We start from the raw sequence: 20,303 nt of genomic DNA, 5'->3' as shown, positions 1-20,303 counted from the left end.
ACTCACCGGTAGATATATTACTATTATATGTCTGCAGGATAAGTAATAAAGACACCTTCTCCTGAATACTAAGGATCTGTATGTGTCTTCTTGAGCAGGTTACTGTCTCCTGATACGAGTGCTGTCACTTTAGAGTGTCTCTTGTTACAGTTGTGGGGAGAGGTCTGGTCACTAGACTCTAGTGGATATTTGATACAGAGGTGGTTATAGCCCATAACCTCAAGAACCCCACACGCAATCAATGATAACCCTTCAAAAATCAGGGAAACCGAGGCTGGGTAACGTCATTATGGGGTTTTATTAATTTCCTGGTCCTTGAGAAGTAGTTGGGTTTGTGATTAACTGTGGTAGATAATTACTGGATGCTGCTGACCACCAATATGATCTGCAAGTGGTTCAGGGTTGCCAATGGTAGGGGTGGGGGCTATCAGACACCCTTACCCGCCCCCATATAGCTATTGGACTGTAAATTAGGGAAGCGAGTGAGGATTGGACATCGCATGTGCCAATCACACACCCTTATCCGCCCCCTCCCAGTGACAGCTGTAGTGTAAATAGTGTGTGTGACAGTGCTTGTCCTTGCACTTTTCTCATAGCTTGTACAGTAGGCTTCAAGCCTCTGGAACGTCTTCATCTTCCATCACAAGATCTATCAGAGGGATATCAAAAGTAGTAGAGTTTTGTAGCAGACATTGGTGGCACCGGTTCTCCTGTGGGTTACTTAACTGTTGAGGACCTTGAGCTAGAACACATCTCTTGGATTGCCCATAACTTTACAGCACAGATGCAAAAAAACCCAACCAGCTCCACTCCCTTTTGACGATTTTAAGCTGACACTGCAACTCCAGCGAACGGCACGAAGATAAATGCAGATGTGTGGAAACTTCTCCTACTTTCTAGCTGCAGTAGTGTATCTGATTGTTTATAGGGGATAGTATTTAGTGAATGCAGATCTTTGTTTTACTTGGATGTGTTTGAAATACATATTGCCTGGTCGCTTGCCTTCAATATAACCAGATCTGATTCTAGAATCCATTGACTCAAGGGAGCAGCTGGTTGTGTGCACCAACAGGAACCACTGCACTGCTGTCTCATTTGCAAAAGACTGTGCTATGTGCAATTGAAACGTCTCAGGATCCTGAGTTCTTGCCATCTACACAGTGGTGTGAACTTTTTAAACCGTGTCGTATGTATGTGGTTTTCTCTCTCGTTCTTGGTGTTGAGAAGGGTGCAGAAACCTCAGAAGACAACATAGGACGCAGTTTCTTCTTTTCATGCGCTCAACCCCCACCCTTCACCACCACCCCTGCAATTCTCATAGCAGACTTCCTGAGCCTCTGATCTTTCGCACGACTGTTTTTTTGAGAACAGATTAGTGATAAACTAAGCACATTGAGAAAAGCCTCTACACGGAGAACTGCTCATCGCTTGCTTTCGTTGCTTTTGATAGGACTTGAGAAGAAGTTCAACCAGTGCTAAATTCATAGAAAGCCTGTCCCTTGTCCCCTTATAGACCCGACCCCCGGAGGCTTCTTCTTCACTAACCCGTCTACTGTTGTAATGCGTATTCCCGTAGACCCCAGCACCAGCAGGCGCTTCACCCCACCGTCAACATCATTCTCCTGCGGAAAGATGGGAGACAGCAATGGGACCATCAGCTCTTCTGGCTCGGGCAGGGCAAGGTCAGAGATCCGGACAGTGGTGGATGTTCTAGCGGATCACGCAGGAGAACTGGTCAGGACTGACAGCCCGAACTTCTTGTGCTCTGTCCTGCCTTCTCACTGGAGGTGCAACAAAACCCTTCCCGTTGCCTTCAAGGTAAGCTGGGATGGGGTTTGGTGAAAGTGGTTGATGAAGTCACTTTCTATATACGTATGGATATTAGGCAAATAGAATTGATTATGAACAGACAGATTGTACTGCCCATTTAACACATATATAACACAGCCTTAAAATAACTGTAATGCATCACCATTTCTGTTATATTGGAAAAATGTTTTTAAATGACAAGACAAACTTAAATGTAATTCTATGAGATGATTATTTTATTACAGTCACGAATTGGCATAAAAAGCAGCATTTTTGCAATTACAATAACAATACTTTAGCATCTTCACTAACGGCAAAAATCCCAAATTATAACATGCCTCTAAATTAGAATCCAGATTATTCAATTGATATAGTTAACACATATAGTTAAATAATTATTACAAAAAGCAGATACATGAAATTCTAAACTGTTTATCAAAATATAATAAAAAATGCAACATAGCCAGTTAGTTGGTATGATTATATGGTTTTGGTGTATTTGGTATACCACTTCAGAGACCAGTAGTTTAACCACCAAGGTCACTCCTCCTTCCCTTCCTAAAATTACCATGTGCATTCATCAGAAAAAGAATAGATTTTAACCATAAATCTTTCACCACCAAATATTCAGTATTTCAGGAAAGTGGGTGTAATTTCAGTCCTTACCACCCATCCAAACCAAAATAACCTTATCTTAAATGTATCAAAAATTCAAAATAAGCTAATTATTGTATCATTATTATAATTATAATTATTTACAAAACATTAGTAGATTATGCAGCATTTTCAACAGGCGGTTAACCATATTTTATTATATACTAAAATATATATATATATTGTGAAGTAGGCATCTTTGTTGTTTCTATCTTTATTATGCAGGTGAGAATAGGTGACTTATATATAAATAAAGAATTACAAACCAAAAATGTGTATTAACACATGTAGTTTGTTAAACTAGCAGATCTGAGGTCAGAAACTAGGGAGAGTTCTAAAAAATCATACCCCACTTCAAAGTAGAATAATATCAGTGTCAGTCTTAACAATGAGCCCTTTCAATTATAATTTTAACTATATCTGGCATCACAATTTTATTATTGAACTGCAACACAGGTAGACGTTCTGCATTATATGCAGAATACCTGGGATGATTATTTTGGCATTATAAAATATATCCAATAATGTATATCCGTTCTTAATTTTGGAATGTGTAATAAATTATATAGTCCTTTCAGATGTTTTGATTATCAAGAACTAATGTAAATAACGTAACATTTTGAATACTTAAAAAAACCCGTATTTATTGGTACGGTTTATCTTTTCAGACATACCGGTATATTATATTAGCGGTTTACATTAAGTTCTATTTTATACCAGCTGTACAAACTATTTACTAAGTTAAATTTATAGAATTTTCACAACAAATATATTTATATGTTCTGGTAAATATTACATGTGCGCATAATGTTAATTACATATGGCACATACAATGTTTTTATATTTAATATACGTTAGGCTTATACTATAGCATTATTATTTTCATTCATGCTACGACGCAACATCTTACAAATGGCATTTAACAAGCTACATGTAAAAAAGAAAAGAACATATTGTGGTCATAATATTTTCTGTATGATGTGACGTTAGATTATGACAAAATACTCTAGGACAAGATGCAAATAATTAATTCTACAGTTACATAATGTGTAGGAGTTATAGCTGCAGATGTCATATAAACATGTATATATATATATGCAGAAGCAGTCAAAGTTAAGTAGGAACTTAGTAATGGCACAGAAGACAACTTTCTTAACTGTGTTAATATGGCTTTTTCTTCCAATTTTTGTTAATTTAATAATGCATTAAGGGGACAGATCAAATTAAGAGATAAAGATTATCACTGTTTTTCATTTGCATTTTTCTGTAATATTTAGTAAGAAAATTGGTGGCCAACTACTACTGTTAAATTTATCCCAGGTATGCTAAAGAATGCTGTTATTAGTGCATCTTTTATAAAGAAACAAAGACGAAATGTTCAAGGGGGGAATAGTGATTTCTAAAAGGAAGATGGAAAACACAATTAAGGATTACTCATAATACATAAGTAAAAATATAAGAGGAAAACTATATAAATAGGAATAGGAAAAGAAAGAGTACAAATAAGTAATAGGTTTAATTAAAGACAGAAGTCAAGACTTAGGCAGATTATGCTATTAGTGACAAAAAATATTTTATTTATAAAGTTGATATAAATACATTCAGAGGGTTACAGGGTGGCCAAGTCATTTCTCTTATAGACACATGGAATGTTGAGATGTAAAATTCATTATACTAATATATGTAGACAATGCAATAGTTTTTCTGTCTACATTAAACTGTATGTAGTCCTAAAGGAATCCTTACATTGTTTCCTATTTTAGGTTCTTTATGCAATGTTCCTTCATCGCATAGAAGGGAATCCGATTCAACGCACTTTAAAAATGGCTACAATACATTGATTGTATCATGTTTATCTCCAGGTTGTAGCTTTAGGAGATGTTCCTGATGGCACAGTGGTCACTGTCATGGCTGGAAATGATGAAAACTATTCAGCTGAGCTTCGCAATGCCTCAGCTGTTATGAAGAATCAAGTGGCTCGATTCAATGACCTACGATTTGTTGGGAGAAGTGGAAGGGGTAGGTAAAATTCTTTAATCAGCGAAGGTAGTTTGTTAGTTGAATATATATAGAATTTTAAAATCAGCTGAGATAATGATAGGTACAATGAACACAGGGCTTTTGCCCGACAGTCAGGCCAAGCCTGGTCAGGAAATTGATTAGATAATGCTTGCCCTGCCACAGCCTGCTGCTGCTCTCAGCTTCGATCAGACGAACCTTTAAACTAAATTTCTCCACAATTGCACTGACGGCCAAACAGAAAGCACAAGCTACAGTTTTAATGGATTCATTTAGTTGTATTAAAAACTAGGAAGGCAACAGATCCACTTTATACTTGATGCACCTGAACATATGTCTTTTTTGAAGACAATACTTAAATTTAATAATAGTCTTTTGGTAGCCAGGATCTTCCTGTTATTGTATCCTATGCAGTCATCTCTACCTGACCATTAGCACTTTACAGAAGTTACTGTCATCACCTGTGCTCATGTGTGGAGTTGGACGCGCTTAACATCCAGGGTGTTTATAAACTGTGACTTGTAGCGTACATTTATGGCCTTCTGTGCAAGAACACTGGTATAGAATGATGTATCTTTGTGCTTTTTCGTGTGCTACACTGATCATGCTCAACATTCATCAAGTGAAATTTTGAAAACTTACTTCCATGTGCTAAAAGTTACACAATAACCATAGAAACATATTGAATGTTGTATCATAGCTCCTCATTTAACACTTTACCTTAAACCTGAATGGTTTTTGTAATTAATTTCCATGCTTCGTTATACTAGCTACTCATACTGATGAGTTTTCATGTAGAAACACTATGCAGAGCAAGGGGAAGATAGGAAGAACTAATATAATTTAAGGGAACAGCAGGAAATATTATTATGGTATCAAACTATTTGTCATAAGTCTTAAAAAAGGATTACCCAAACCTAAACATCAAAAGTAACAATCACAGAATAACTTCCTTAACGGTATAGAAGAAAAACTTGCTGGTGGCCACTTCTACCTCCTGTCTTGCTGTCTTGCTCCTGGTCTTCAGTGCACAAGCCAGTGTGTGCATGGGAGCCGGCTGAGCACAAGATGCGTGGTTGGATCCTTGCAGTTTAAATTTATACTCCAAAATCTAACAGAATGGTTGGATGTAAGTTATATGCCTCCTTGTTGCTGTTGAAATCATTTGAATAAAGCTAGATTATATGTTGGTGTATAATTAAAACCACATGTGAAAAAACTTAATGAAAGGGTACACGACCTGAAAAGGAATAACATTTCGGAGGCTTCCTATTGATAAAATAATATTAATAAGAATCGTCAGATGTGTTGGTCAATATCAACATGGGGAGTAACTGTTCCCAATATTAGCAACAATTATGTTGTTTTATGATTTACAGAAAAAAGGGTTTTTTTTTAAATATTTTACCACAATCTATAGTATAACACTGATTTCAAATTGCTAGCTAGATATTTTTGTTTATAGCTGCTCACTGTTTAATTATTATGTTTGAAAAAGAATCTTTAATATTTTTTAAAATTTCTATTGTCTTGCTTGTTTTCTCAGAGATGCATATTTTCTTTTTTTGGACACATTTGCATATTGACAAATGGAAAATGTCTCCTTTTATGAATTAAGCTTCTATTTCTGCACTTAATTATGCTGTTAGATTTTTTCATGCTTTCAAAAAAAAAATTCAAACCGGAAAGCTGTACAATTACAAGTCTGGTTCTTTGAAGTACAGTACATTTGATGCAAGTTCCTGTTCTTTTAAAAGTCAAAAAACATAAATTTGCTGCAATATTATGACCAGTGATCTGTTTATGAGAAGCTTTACCCTAGGCCTGGCCAAATCAGCTACTTTAACCCAGCCCAATAGACCCACCAGACCACCACTAGGAAGCCCAATTACACAATATTGTGATCTTGCCATGGTAAAGCGAGGCAGGGTCTGCTTTTCCTCAAACTTGGTGTCCTAGGTATAGGCAGCTTAGACCAGAATACACTGCTAATTATGGCAATGGAGTACACTGTTAGCACCTTTCTATCTCAAATTGGCCACTATCCCAAAACTCGAACACAATTTAATTTTATATTTTTTGTGGTGCTGCCCTAAAATGTGTGTGTTGTGAAAGACATTTGATCCTAAGTCCATACTCAAAGATCTCTGTACAAAATATTGGTACAACCTCCATCAGCTCTGTTCTGTTGGTCAAATGCACAGGGGTGATTAATAATACAATAAGCCTCAGCACATGCGTAGATGAAATGAACATGGACGTTGGCAACAGTCCAGAACTAGGATAAAACCATGACTGTGTACGAGCATATTTATTGGATGTATATTACAATTTATTACCATACAGGGTTTTTGTTATGATGGCCTTGAATTAAAGTTATAGATAGATACTAAAGACTAATAGATATGATCTTCCTTACTTCTCAGGCAAAAGTTTTACGTTGACAATTACAGTTTTCACAAGCCCAACACAAGTCGCTACGTACCACAGAGCCATCAAAGTCACGGTAGATGGACCACGAGAACCTAGAAGTAAGTTTTACAATTTTTCTAGCAATACTTCTTTGTAGTCTCAGCTGTGCAACTAGGCTTTTATCCTTTTTCGAGAAACCTGGAAAAATCTTAGAATAAAGTGGAGGTTTTTTATTTCTAAAAGAAAAAACATCAATAGTATTAAGTGTATTGCTCTCTGCTTTTTTGTGCTTTCTGTACCAGTTTTTTTTTTCGTTTTTAGAAATGGCTTTTCCATATTTTCCATAATATCTCAGAACTACAACTTAAAGGGACACTGACATGAGAAAAGTTTGTGTATTTAATAATACCATATACTAAATTTATCTTGGGTTATAAAACATTTTGTATGTGCATGTTAGCTAAATAGCAGCTACATGTTAGCTGTATAATCTCACCAAACTAAGTTGGTGGAAGTTTGATTGGAGCGTTGCAGTTAGGTAGGTGAGTTGAAACTGAAACATTCTCTTGCTTTAGGGAATAACAAACATCTTTTTATTCATGTTAGCATAGATGTCACATACAATGTATGTCTTCTGAAATGTTTATAAAGAATCAAAAAAATTGTCTAAAATATTCTTTAGGAATGTATTAGAATACACAGAGGTTTTCTTTAATTTACTGAAAAATTTACTAAACACAAACAATACATACAGCAAATGACACACTGTATCGAAATATTTTATACAAAGCGAAATCTATATTAAAACATGTATGGAACATCGAAAGATTGTTCAAATAGGGCACTAGAAAAATATTGTTTGCCTTTGCTTAAAAATGATTATTACTTTATTATTGGGTTAAAAAAAAAGAAATGTAAAACAATATTTTAATTTTGCTGTCAAGAGAGCTTTCAGTAAATGTCCACTCTGTTATACAAAGGGTTAATAAAATAAAAACAGTAGAAAATGAGGTTAGGCTTATGGTTTCATGTTATGAATAGAGAAAAATGCGCAGTATATCTTACTTATATTTCTATTTAAAAACTTTGTGAATAAAAATAATTAGACTTGATAATTATTTACAGGCGTAACATTTAGACATTTAATGTCATAAACACACCTTTTTTTAAAGGTTTTAAATTTGTGAAGCCACACACAGTCACATTGATGGAAAAATAAGAATATGAAAATATGTTTTCACATATTGGTATAAAGTGTTGACATACTTGAGCAAACAGGAAGAAATAAAAAATGTGAATTTCCTGTGAAAAGAAAATTGAATTGCTGGTCTTCATTTGGAATGACTGGCTTTCTGAATCTTAAAATATTATCTTTGCCAAACAGCTTGAGAAATTAGAAGTCGTCAAAGAAAACTATGTGGGAATTTAAGGACCTAAATAAAACACATTGGTTTTAAAAAATGTCTAGCATCTTACATATTATTATAGATTAATGTGGACTTCCATAAAAATCTACAGTATGTTAAAGCTTTGGGTATTCACTTTTCAGTGTTATACACTGACAAAAAGAGAAATAACAGTCACCTCCATATTCTAGTCTTGAATGAATTTGAGGAATAAAGATTAACCCTAATTTCGCAATGCATAATCGTGTTTGTTCTCTTTGGCTTCATCAGAGAAGGGACTGATCCCTTGTTCATACATGACTGTATCATGTCCTCTGGCTAATCTTAAATTATTATGTTGTCGTTGATAAACCTCTTTCATATGGTGCCACTACATACATAAATGTACATTTAAATACACTGAATGCTTACAATACAAAATAATTTAGGAGCCCTGTTTTATTAATTGAACTCAGCTTCAAATTGCTTGTATTCACTAATGTGTAGACCATTCTTTTCTCACAATTTGTCTTGTACCCGCTGGAGTGTTTATAGAGTACAGTTTGAAAGGTCACTTAGGTGACCATTGTAGGAAATCATGAACCCTTAAGATTTGCTTGGCCCTGGTTAAATGTCAATTTGCCCTCTGTTAACAGGCAGCCCTTTATGGTTTAAAAAGCAGACTCTTACTTGGAAAAACATTTTCATTTTTTGTATCCTTGTATTCATATCAATCCAGTGTTCATTGCCTGTCAAAAATGGTTATTATATACTTTACAAAAACATGTTTTAGCAAACCTTATGTGAAGATAAAATTACCAATTTTAGTTTTTATTCTGTTTTCATATTTTCCCCCAAAAAATCTGCTAGAGACATTAACTATTATTTAAAAAGTATGGTTTCAATTCTTTAACATCATGTTTTAATAAATTATTATTATTATTGACTTTTATAGCACCATCATAATACATGATGCTGTATAAAGAGACCTGAGATGTTTTACCACCAAAGTCCAGAGCAGTAATCTGCCGAACATTGGGGGACTTTACTTAACTGGCTCCTTGTTGAATTTAATTGAGACATTCTTGTGACAATCTGTGTTCTAGACTTAAATTAGCATAACGAAAAAAGGAAGCTCGGGTTTGCTGACTGTGCAACCATTTAAGGTTGTTTGTTTTTTTTTATTCATTCACTGGATGTGCCTTAACGTCAGAAAAGTTTCCCTTCACATTATTTCACTAAAGCTCTCTCAGCAAACTGGGCAATGTTGTTTTGACCTAAAAAATATTATACTGTTGTTATAACTAAATCTTTGTTATTCTGTATGTGGTGATGTAGAATAGCTCATTACGCCACATGTACGGTATATATGAGGGGAATGATTTTTTGCACAAACTAGTAAATGCTAATGAAAGAAATACCCACCTCTTTGTTTACATTTAAATACCATCCTTCATCACACCTGTGGTTCCCAGTTGCGGTCCTCAGAGCTCAATAACAAATGTTTTAGCATCTTCTAACCTCAACACAAGCAATATAGTCATTGGTTCCTAGGAATTCATTCACTAAAGTGGAAGCGACACTAATGCCACAATATATTATGGAGGGCCAAAGTCAGTGAGCTTCTGCTGTAAAGCAGCGTTGTATAGAACGTATTTAAATTAGTGAGATTTCTTTAAATCACAGACTGAACTATGTATTATACAAGGCCAGATTAGCCCCCCTTTTAAAAGAAATTAGCCAGAGATGGGCCTTCATAACGCATTATTGAATGGGATGGAATGGGAAAGAAGTTTAGCAACTGATTGGGAGAAGATGATTTAATTGTAGCTCGCAATACCAATAATAACTACAATTTAAATGGACACTCCAGCTGCATCGTCCCTTTTCATGTTGTCCCTTTTGCACACTTCCTTAGTGGCGCTGTCAGAGGAGGTAATCTATCCCCTTAAGAGCTACTCTTCGAAAATTCTGATTGGGATATTGTAATATAAAACAATATAGATAAAATCTCAGTTCTGGAATTGCCTTACATCATGAATTAAATACAATGTGTATTGACTGTTTTGCTAAATAACATTATTTACATTTTCTCCTTTATGGAGGCTTATTCTTAGTTGGTGTAAATGGCCCATTTGCTAGAGGGAAATGTTTCCACTGTAGCATCCACATGAGAAAAATAATTTGGTGTGACCAACTCATTTCACCCTCTTGTCATAAGTTTTCCCACTTCAAAGGTGGGAATAATGATCTGTCTGTAGGCGATGAAGCTGACTAAGAACCTATAGCATTATTCTTTACAGAAAAGTACCACAGGAAAGACATACTACAGAAGCCATAATGCAGAAGCCTTAATGCAGTTTGTTGATTCTCCAAAAATAGTATATTAAAAAGTAGGACTTGCGATAAGCTCTTTTTAATCAGACATTGTTACTTAGAAGCTTTCAAGTACAAAACCAGCCTATACCATCTCAGATTTCTTGTGCAATACAGAATTTCACCCTTGTAATTCCAGGAACATAAACCAAAATTCACGCTTCATTTTCTGCTTTATTGACTTTCTTGTCACTCATGCCACGTGAACAATGTCCTGATATTGATTTAGTATTGTATTGTAACCTAATAATTTTTACTACTTATATAATGTAAACAGTGAGGCTTTTATATCAAGCAACACAAAACATTTTTGTCAGGGATATATTTCAATAGAGATCATTATTTTAAAAAAATGGTATGTGAAGTAATTTTAACTAGGATATCTTCTGGTTTCTGGAAAAAACAGTTTCCAGGAAAGGAACTCCATCTATATACCTGTGGGTCACAAAGGTTTCTATAAATAGTTTTGTCCAAGAGTATAGAATAGAGTAGGAAGAGCCCTGATATGACGGTTCTCTGTGCAGGACAGGTTCAGGCTTATGACTCAGGATGGGTGTAGGCATGTGTAGAAGTGACTGCTTGCAGATGGCTGTTTGCTACAGCCTTGGCCTTCTTCTTGTGAGCCATCAGCAGGCCTAGAGTGGGGAACTTGCAGAGGATAGGAGGCTGACAGCGAGGTGAGTCTAAGGAGACTGGCAGACAGCTGTAGAGTGAGTCTTGGGGATTAGCAGATGGCAGCGGAGTGAGTATGGGGGGACTGGCAGATGGCAGCACACAGACTGGGGAACTGGCAAACAAGGTCAGGTAAACCAAGGTCTTACACAGATGGAATTGCACGGGACGAGAAAATAATCGAGAAAATAATCACAATCCAAGCAAAGGTCAAAATTCAGATAATCCCAATCAGATGAGGTACAAAGAGCAAACACAGGAACGTAGTCAGACTCCAGGGGTCAAGCCTAAAATACACCAAACAAGCAAGATACTGACAGAACTGCCGGGGTAAGGAAGTACACTACTCCAGCAAGGGAGCCTGGGAGCACCGCTGTTATATAAAGGCAGATGATTGCCTGACAGGCCTCAGGTATGTCAGGAACAAGTGACACCTGGACAGGGACATCGGGGAGACAGATATCTCAGGGACTGCAGAGCCTCTTGGTGGCGAGACCAGAAGGTACATGGTCTGCCATGGTCTGGGTCTCTGGATTAAGTTCCGTGGTTCCTGCCAACTTGGTTTGAACCACGTCCATGTTCATATGTGCTTTGAAGAAGAATTGATAATTCTCTTGTAGCTTTATTAAAAATGCAAATAAGGTTGATGCAGGGCATGTAATTCATCTAAAATGATTCAATTCAATACGTCTTATCACTTGGCACTTCTGAGGTCGTTATTCTCTCAACGTGAAATGGAGTGAGAGACGATGGTACTACTGATTTGATCCCAAGGGAACCATTTGGACAAGAGCAGAGTGAGTTCCTGCCTTTTGGCCCTGTCTTAGATCAGCATCTAAAAAAGTTAAAATATTTAATGAGGTCATGATAGAACTCAATGAGACTTCTAAATAATGCAGGATTTCACTGTGACATCAGCATTGACATAAATGCAAGAGCTAAGACATAAACCCAGGCTATCCCTAATGATGCCTTTAACCAAATTTTAAAAAGCGGAGACAGTATCTTGTTTTCACTCCAGTATATTTTGACCTTAATAATTGTAAAGTATATGCACAATTTGACAGCATAATGTAAGCACATACAAAAAAAAACATTTTTGCTACATCAACCAGTGTTACTCTGTTTTATAATTCTTAGTGTGCACAAACATAACACTTTTTTCCACAAGTGTCCCTTTAAGCCCTTGGGTGCCAGTTGTCAAGTTTAAGAAGATTCTGTTATATGTGCATGTTGTTGTGCCTTTAGTGTAAGAAGAGTAGATCATTAAATTTTAATATAAACTCAGTTTACCATGAGCACCATCAGAATTATGATTTGTTCCCATATGCATACCAGATGCACTGTGACTACAATACATTTGATAATCCAGTTATGTAACTGTTCTAATTTTAGACATCTAAATGCTTTCAATTTAGGGAAATAGAGAAACCATAAAGAACTCATTCTGATTTTGTGTCATTGTTCCCATGCATATACACTTTTTTTTTAATTCATAATATTGCACAAGACAGAAGAGGACATACAGCAAATAGTAGCAGATAATACAATACTATGGACTAAACTGTATAAAATGACTCTATATTGCATTTACTCTGTTACAGTATTCCAGTATTACCTAATTTCTACAAATATAAAATATATACCGAATAGTTATGCAGAGGTTGATGACTTGGCATTGTCAGTATACCATTTTGCTATCTATGGTGGAATTAAAGTCCCCTCTTAAACATTTCCATATTTGTTACTGTGGCACTATTTATCTTACTACTTGAGCTTATTGAAGTCTCCATTATAAAGAATAGGTTTTGAGCCCTTTGCAATGATTCATTCAGCTATTAGCAATAAATATTTACAAGGTATATATTCATATTAATCTATGGGTCTTCTGTGAGTTCCAGGGCACCGCCAAAAGCTTGAAGAGCAAAGCAAAGTCTTCCCTGACCGGTTTGGTGAACTGGAGCTTATGCGCCGACAAACTCTCAGGGTCCAGTCTAACCCAAATCCTCGGCCCACTCTAACAAACCCAAACCACTTCAGCAACCAGACTCAGACTCAAATACAAGGTAAGGAAAGAACATGTGAATAAAGTGAGAGGAAGTACGTGAAACATGTTGTCCAGAGTCAAATGCATAATCTTTATTATTGAAACATTTTGTTGTATAAATTGAATTGAAATAATCATGCACCAGAATATTTTATCAGGAAATGCATTACTTCGTGGATCAATGAGAAAACTTATCACCACACAAATAGTTTTGATACCAGCCAAATTTTAGCCAGTCAGATAACACCGTGCCCCATTTCAGTCCCCAAACCCCCCGTTCCAGCATTTCCACACTGACTAAAAATAACTTTTTGTTACTCTATCAGTTGAGACATTAACAGCAGTTTGTAATTATAAACAAAGGGTTTTTTTCATCTTCATGGGAAATACCCCTAAGCAAAAGTTATTTGGCATGTAATCAATAGAATACTACTGAGTTTTCATTACAAAGCCAACATTATCACTGGAAAACTAAGCACGTGAATGCGTGTAGATAGTCTAAAAATGTGGTCATCGTTAGAGCGGCAGCAAATACTGTAGTTTGATAAATGTTTTCCATAATGTCCTTGATATGTATTACATTACTTGAAAAATCAAAATGGCATCATCAATTTATTATATTGATAGGTTGTTCCCCTGAGGAGCAACTGTTCACTTTTAGTTTACATAAATGATCCGAATAGACATTTATATATTGTACATTAATGTTAACCATCTAAAAGATTGAACACTGTAGTTATGGACGAAGATATTTGGTATGGTAATATATCTGTGTTTTTTGTCCTGTCCTACCTAAGTAGTCTATGTAAACCCTAAAAGATGCTTGAATACAATTTGTAGAGATTTTCTGCAATAGCGTTAATCCAGTACCAAATACTTAGGGCATTTTCTGATATATATATATATATATATATATATATATATATATATATATATATACAGGTTAGCCATAACATTATGACAGGTGAAGTTAATACCACTGATAATCTTATTATCATGGAACCTGTCAGTGGGTGGGATATATTAGGCAGAAAATTAACATTTTGTCCTCAAAGTTGATATGTTAGAAGTAGGGAAAGTCTGAATGACTTTGACAAGGGCCAAATTGTGATGGCTAGAAGACAGGTCAAGGCATCTTTAAAACTGCAGCTCTTCTGGGGTGTTCCTGGCCTGCACTGGTCAGCACCTATCAAAAGTGGTCGAAGGAAGGAAAAGCAATGAACCGGCGACAGGGTCATGGACGGCCAAGGCTCATTGGAGGGCGAAGGCCAACCCATGTGGTCAAATCCAACAGACGAGCTACTGTGGCTCAAATTACTGAAACGTTAATGCTGGTCCTGATAGAAAGTTGTCAGAACACACAGTGCATCGCAGTTTATTGCGTATGGGGCTATGTAGCTGCAGACCAGTCAGGGTGCCCATGCTCGACCCTGTCCAAAGCACCTACAATGGACATGTGAGCATAAGACTTGCACCACCTCACAATTTACAGGACTCAAAGGATCTGCTGCTAACGTCTTGGTGTGAGATACCACAGCATACCTTCAGAGGTCTGGTGGAGTCCATGCCTCGACGGGTCAGGGCTGTTTTGATGGCAAAAGGGGGTCCTACACAATATTAGGCAGGTGGTTATAATGTTATGGCTGATTGGTGTATATATATATATATATATATATATAAATATCTGTTATATATTTTATTTTTCTTTTGTACTCTTCTTATAACTTAGCTAATATTTATTTCATACGTGTGCGATTTCCTATACCTTATTAAAATATGTGGATAGTCTCCGGGTTTGACCTGGAGAACTTCAGGAGAAGCACTGATTCTCCAGGTCAACACATGAATCATCCAGGTCATGGGACAGGCCCCCCTTTTTCCCCTGTAAATGGGGGTGTTCCCCGCGATCAATGGGAACGCCCCTGACGTCAGCAGGCATTCCCACTGACGTCAGCGGGAGCGCCTACTGATGTCAGTGGGCAGTCCTGCTGTGTCCCACAAGGGCAGGCTCCAGGTAGCCAGAGCCCAGTAGTTCCCAGGTAAGTTTATTTTTCTTCCACTGTGACAGTTGGTCAAGCCATTCCTGAAACTCAGGATATTCAAATATAGACCAGTCTTTATAAAATAACACTTAAACATTACTGCCAGCTATGCAATATTTTAAATGTATTTACATGAGACAAGTTTTGTGGAGACATGCAAATCCTTGTTCTTTCTGAATAAAGGACGGCTGAACAGTATACAGCCTCTGTACAGTAATTGTGTCTGACATCTAGTAGCAAACGTAGGAATTTCCACTTACCCACAAAAATCTAACAACTTCAGACACAATGCGTGCCGTTATTTTAGCACTGATATCTGGTGTCAGTAAGGGCTGGAAATTTCCAGTGTCCTGAATCTAAATTCATGGTTAGAAATAAATATATAAAACAAAAGATTTCAGTTTCAAGGGCTTGGATATTATTTGCTTAATAAATGTCTTAGACCCCAAAGATGGGTTGGAAGTACAAATGGATGGTAAAAAGTAAAAATATATATAAAATCCAGACATTACCAGAAAGTCGGTGAATATTAAATGTTTAGACTATATACACAAATGTGTCTGTCTGTATCAGCATCCGTGAGAGCTTCCAGTAGTTAATATATTAACCATATGAAAATCAATATATTTTGTATGATTGTATTGTTGAATCTTTAACCACTTTGTTACCAATCCTGCCATACGTAATGAATTAGCATTTGTCACCGGCATTGAACATGTTAATTAATTCCATCCATTCTGCCATTCAGCAAAGCATTCTGGGACCACAACAAGGCGAGACCAGGCTTTGGTTACTATCCAGCTGAATGGGAGAACTTAAATTCTTCAATATTTCTTTTCCTCCAGAGGTTTGAAAGGGTACAGAAAATAAACACAGTGTTACAATAACAGTCTGCCGACATCTCACATTATTAAAATATTTAACCCCTCAAGCTTTGAGGATCTATACTAGCTGAAGCTATGAATATATCCCTAAAACTCTAATAACTAATATTTTCCTGATTAAAAGACATGCTTTAAATGAAAACTGGAATTACTCTTATAATTACTGTATATGTAAGAATCGTGTAGCTGACTGCATTTGGAAGAAGTTATTATTTGAGGTGTAGCTGGAGAGACCCTACTTTTGATATGGCTATATTTTCTAATCATATATTGTACATTTTAATTTTTATGCTGTTATATTGACATGTGGATGTTGTATGACTACGTTTGTTAAACCCAGCTACAAAGCAGGAACTGGCTGAGGGCGCCAACACATGCTCCCTGTGCTGTGGCTATGTATTACATACCTTGGCTTACATAAATAAAGAGCTGCTACGTAAGTAATATTGCAGCATGATAGAGCACTGAGACAGTGACCATAAAGAAAAACAGTAGCTAGTGACAGACAGGCATAGCTGGTCCTAGAGATTATAGCTTACTAGTTAAACTATGTTTCCAGTGCCCTTGCTTGAACATTGGAAAGAATCTAGCACCAACTACCATGTCCTCTCTGTATTCAGCCTCCATGTTTGCCTATATGGTAGGGTCATCATGGTAGACGAGAAGTCTTGTTCCTGCACTAGTTATAAACTCAACACTTGATAAAGAATGTAATTCAAAATTAAGGCAAATAAGAGATAAAGATTATATATTATAACCTTAGTAAGTGAAACCCAGTGGTAAGTGAAGAAACATGTTTCAACTTTCAAACACATCCTGGATTCAAACTCTGGCCTGGTTTAATAGACAACAAAAATGCCAAAAAAGTTAATGCTCTCCAAAGAATCATTCATTTAAATAGGTAACAAATTCAGATCTCTGAGAAGTCCGACCCCTTCCTACATTTCATTTGTTTTCATGTTGATTGCTCAGTTTCTACCACGTCCTGATATAATTATTGTTCATCAATATGAGCAGAACTATGAGCAGAGTTTTAAGTGGTTGTTAATTATAAAAATTCTAAAACTTATGGCCCCCTATCTCTGCAGTCTTTTACTGTCATTGGTGGCTGTTTTTTCCATAGTCTAAAGACCAAGAACTTTGAATTCCCTTTCCTTGTTTTTCTATAAAGTTTTGTTAGGGGTATTGCCATATGCCTGCCAGCCTGTTAATAAGAAAAAAAGGTAATTTCTCACTTTTCCATTAGCCTTATAATATGATGCTTGGAAGCATGGTGTGTTTGTCCCTCTCTTATTACTATATATATATATATATATATATATATATGTATAAGTTATAGTTATTGTGTTTCCTTCTTCTCTTCTTCAGTTTGAATATATTTGTAAAGATAATTATCAACAATTAAAATACCAGGTCATAGCAGTGATATATCTGGCACGTAGACAGTATGACTGACCTCTGTGTGGCTCCTGATTTATATACATACCACATTATAACTTGTTCCTAACCCAACACATTGACATTTCCGTACATAGATCAGGTTAGATTTGAAAGTTCTTGGTCCCTGGGCTGAAGCTCACAATGGCTAAATTCTTATGACTAAATGGGCTCATTCACTTGATGCAGCAGCTGGTGCGATTTTCAGAAGAAAATAAACATTTCCTTGAAATATTTTGATTGGCAAAGAAAAGGAGATGCAGTTCAGCACTCCAACCAGCAGGCTTTATGGTGCAGAGTTAGTGAGGAGTTAATATATTTTGTGTAGTATACATGAACAGAAAATGTGAATTTCTATATATTGTATACATGTTTATACACGCACATCCATGTTTCCATGTAGAAAACACATACAAATAAATATACACATTATATGTACGTATTGTAAAAGACAATGTATATTACTGTACAATGTGTATGTAAGTAAAGTTATCACATCTCCTGACTGACTGTAGCTTTTGATTACATAATACAGACATGCTGCAAGAAAAAATAATAAAGCACAATCTAGTAACCGATACTACTAATGTATGTGTAACATATATATATAGCTGTGCACATTATAATAGTATATTTATAGTATTTATATAAGCGAGCCACGAAATTACACATGTAAGGTATTTTTATACAATAGAAGTTCTTTACTTTAAACATTGCAGATGCACATAATTAACCCAGCAAACAAGAATTTACTATATACACAAGAACTCAAGGGTTAAATTCTCTGAATCAAAGTGGTGTTTGCATCTGCCCTTCTTACATTTGAAGATGAACATTGAACATTTTTACAGAGAGGCGTCCATTTATAATCAATGTACTGATGTATTTTGAAATGAAAGTATGTTGAATTCTTTTATTTACCAAATGCAGCTATTTATGTAATCACTTTCACAGAAACCATTTAGAGACTCAGATTACAGTCATGCAGGTATTTTGTATCTGATGTGTTTTTAAAGCGAATTCTTCCACAAGGTGAAAAGTGCTGAGTTTGGGTCACATAACTTATATTACTAAACAAAAGGCTTATTTCACATCAAAATATTATGTACATACTCAATAAATTTATATACACACACAACTGGTAATGTATGAATGAGATGGCTTTTCAAATTTGATTTCAACATTTGCAAAAACTCGATTGTCATGTGTCGTTAAGGTTGGCAATCAAATGGTTTTAGTAATTGTCCTTATGAAAGATATTCAGAATGAACGTTCCTGTATCTCACTTATGATATACCACTGAGAAAACCACCATTAGGAATACAGAATGTGTATTCCTTGTGTCAACCTGTGCTAACGAGTATGGAAATGTGGTTTTGGCAGCCCACCTTGATGCGGTAGTCTGTACTGTATCAGTGACTGTTTCCAGTGGTCTAACACTAACACCTCTGCTATCTAATGTAAGAGGCTGATTTATTAAGTCATATGGTTAGGTATTGTAGCATATTTCATGTGGCTCTTTGCGACACAAGTGCATGAGTGTATCATTAGTGGCATGAAAATTATGATATTCTTAAATTCCTTGTGGGAATAAACATTATTTATTGGAATTTACTTGAAATATATTTTCTTTCATTTTCAGCAACCGATCTCAGCCCTTTCTCAGATCCACGACAGTTTGATCGTTCGTTCTCTGCTCTTCCATCACTTACTGAGTCCAGGTTTTCAGATGCACGCATGCATTACCCTGCAGCCATGTCTTCTGCATTTTCATACACTGCTTCACCCACAACAACTGGAATTGGAGGCATTAGCATGACTGGCATGCCAACAGCCACACGTTTTCATCACACTTACCTTCCACCCCCATACCCTGGATCTTCTCAAAACCAAAGTGGACCATTTCAAACAAACGCTTCCCCCTACCATTTATACTATGGTACATCATCTGGCTCGTATCAGTTTTCAATGGTGGCAGGAGAGCGCTCTCCATCAAGAATGCTATCTTCTTGCACCAGTGTGGCAGCTGGGAACAATTTGATGAACCACAACCTGGCCAACCAAGCTGATGGAGTAGATGCTGATGGCAGCCATAGCAATTCTCCTACAACTATGACCACAAGTGGAAGGATGGATGACCCTGTCTGGAGACCATACTAAATTAATTCTGAGCAAAACCGTATATTTATGAACCTTTTAATGCTACAAGAGTCTTGAATTTAATATTTATCCTCTAACATTTGTCTAGAAATGAGTGTATGATAATTGTTGTGACAGGCATCATAAAAAGACCAGAAAGTGAAATAGACATTTGGCCACTTTGAACAAGCCCAACAACTACTCAAGGTCTTGGCTATGTAATATTATCATCTCACTCTGAACAATGCATTGCCCTAAGGAAGTGAGTTAAAACAGGTTCCCACAAGTGATTGAACTGAAAACTACTCCAGTTACAGTATATATATATATATATAAATATATATATATATATATATATATATATATATATCTGGTGTTAATATGTTAATGAGTCTTTTGTTTACAGATAATGAAGGAATGCAGTTGA

At 36.1% G+C, this 20,303-nt stretch overlaps 1 protein-coding gene across 2 annotated transcripts; it reads left to right on the top strand.

The window, feature by feature from the left end:
• The first annotated feature begins 1,560 nt into the window (after window positions 1–1,560).
• Window positions 1,561–19,897, top strand: LOC149281405 (runt-related transcription factor 3-like). Of its 2 annotated transcripts, XM_089499324.1 has the most exons (6): window positions 1,561–1,818; window positions 4,326–4,482; window positions 6,909–7,013; window positions 13,229–13,393; window positions 13,425–13,427; window positions 19,380–19,897. In XM_089499324.1, the coding sequence occupies exons 1-6, from the start codon at window positions 1,561–1,563 to the stop codon at window positions 19,895–19,897; spliced, it is 1,206 nt and encodes a 401-aa protein (XP_089355450.1). The 2 variants fall into 2 exon arrangements, with proteins under 2 accessions (XP_089355450.1, XP_089355451.1); XM_089499325.1 differs by lacking the exon at window positions 13,425–13,427.
• The last annotated feature ends 406 nt before the right edge of the window (window positions 19,898–20,303 follow it).

The sequence above is a fragment of the Sceloporus occidentalis genome, unplaced genomic scaffold (assembly GCF_023333645.1).
Source record: "Sceloporus occidentalis isolate IW3139 unplaced genomic scaffold, rSceOcc1.0.p SCAF_133, whole genome shotgun sequence".
Lineage (NCBI taxonomy): Eukaryota > Metazoa > Chordata > Lepidosauria > Squamata > Phrynosomatidae > Sceloporus > Sceloporus occidentalis.
The sequence above is the reverse complement of the archived record's forward strand: the minus strand, read 5'-3'. Positions and strand labels throughout refer to the sequence as shown.

Excerpts from the sequence above, each read along its gene's own strand:
- LOC149281405 (XM_089499324.1), top strand. The coding sequence starts at position 1,561 with ATGCGTATTCCCGTAGACCCCAGCACCAGCAGGCGCTTCACCCCACCG. Across the intron at positions 1,819-4,325 it reads CCCTTCCCGTTGCCTTCAAG|GTTGTAGCTTTAGGAGATGT; the intron begins GTAAGCTGGGAT and ends GTTTATCTCCAG. Across the intron at positions 4,483-6,908 it reads TGTTGGGAGAAGTGGAAGGG|GCAAAAGTTTTACGTTGACA; the intron begins GTAGGTAAAATT and ends CTTACTTCTCAG.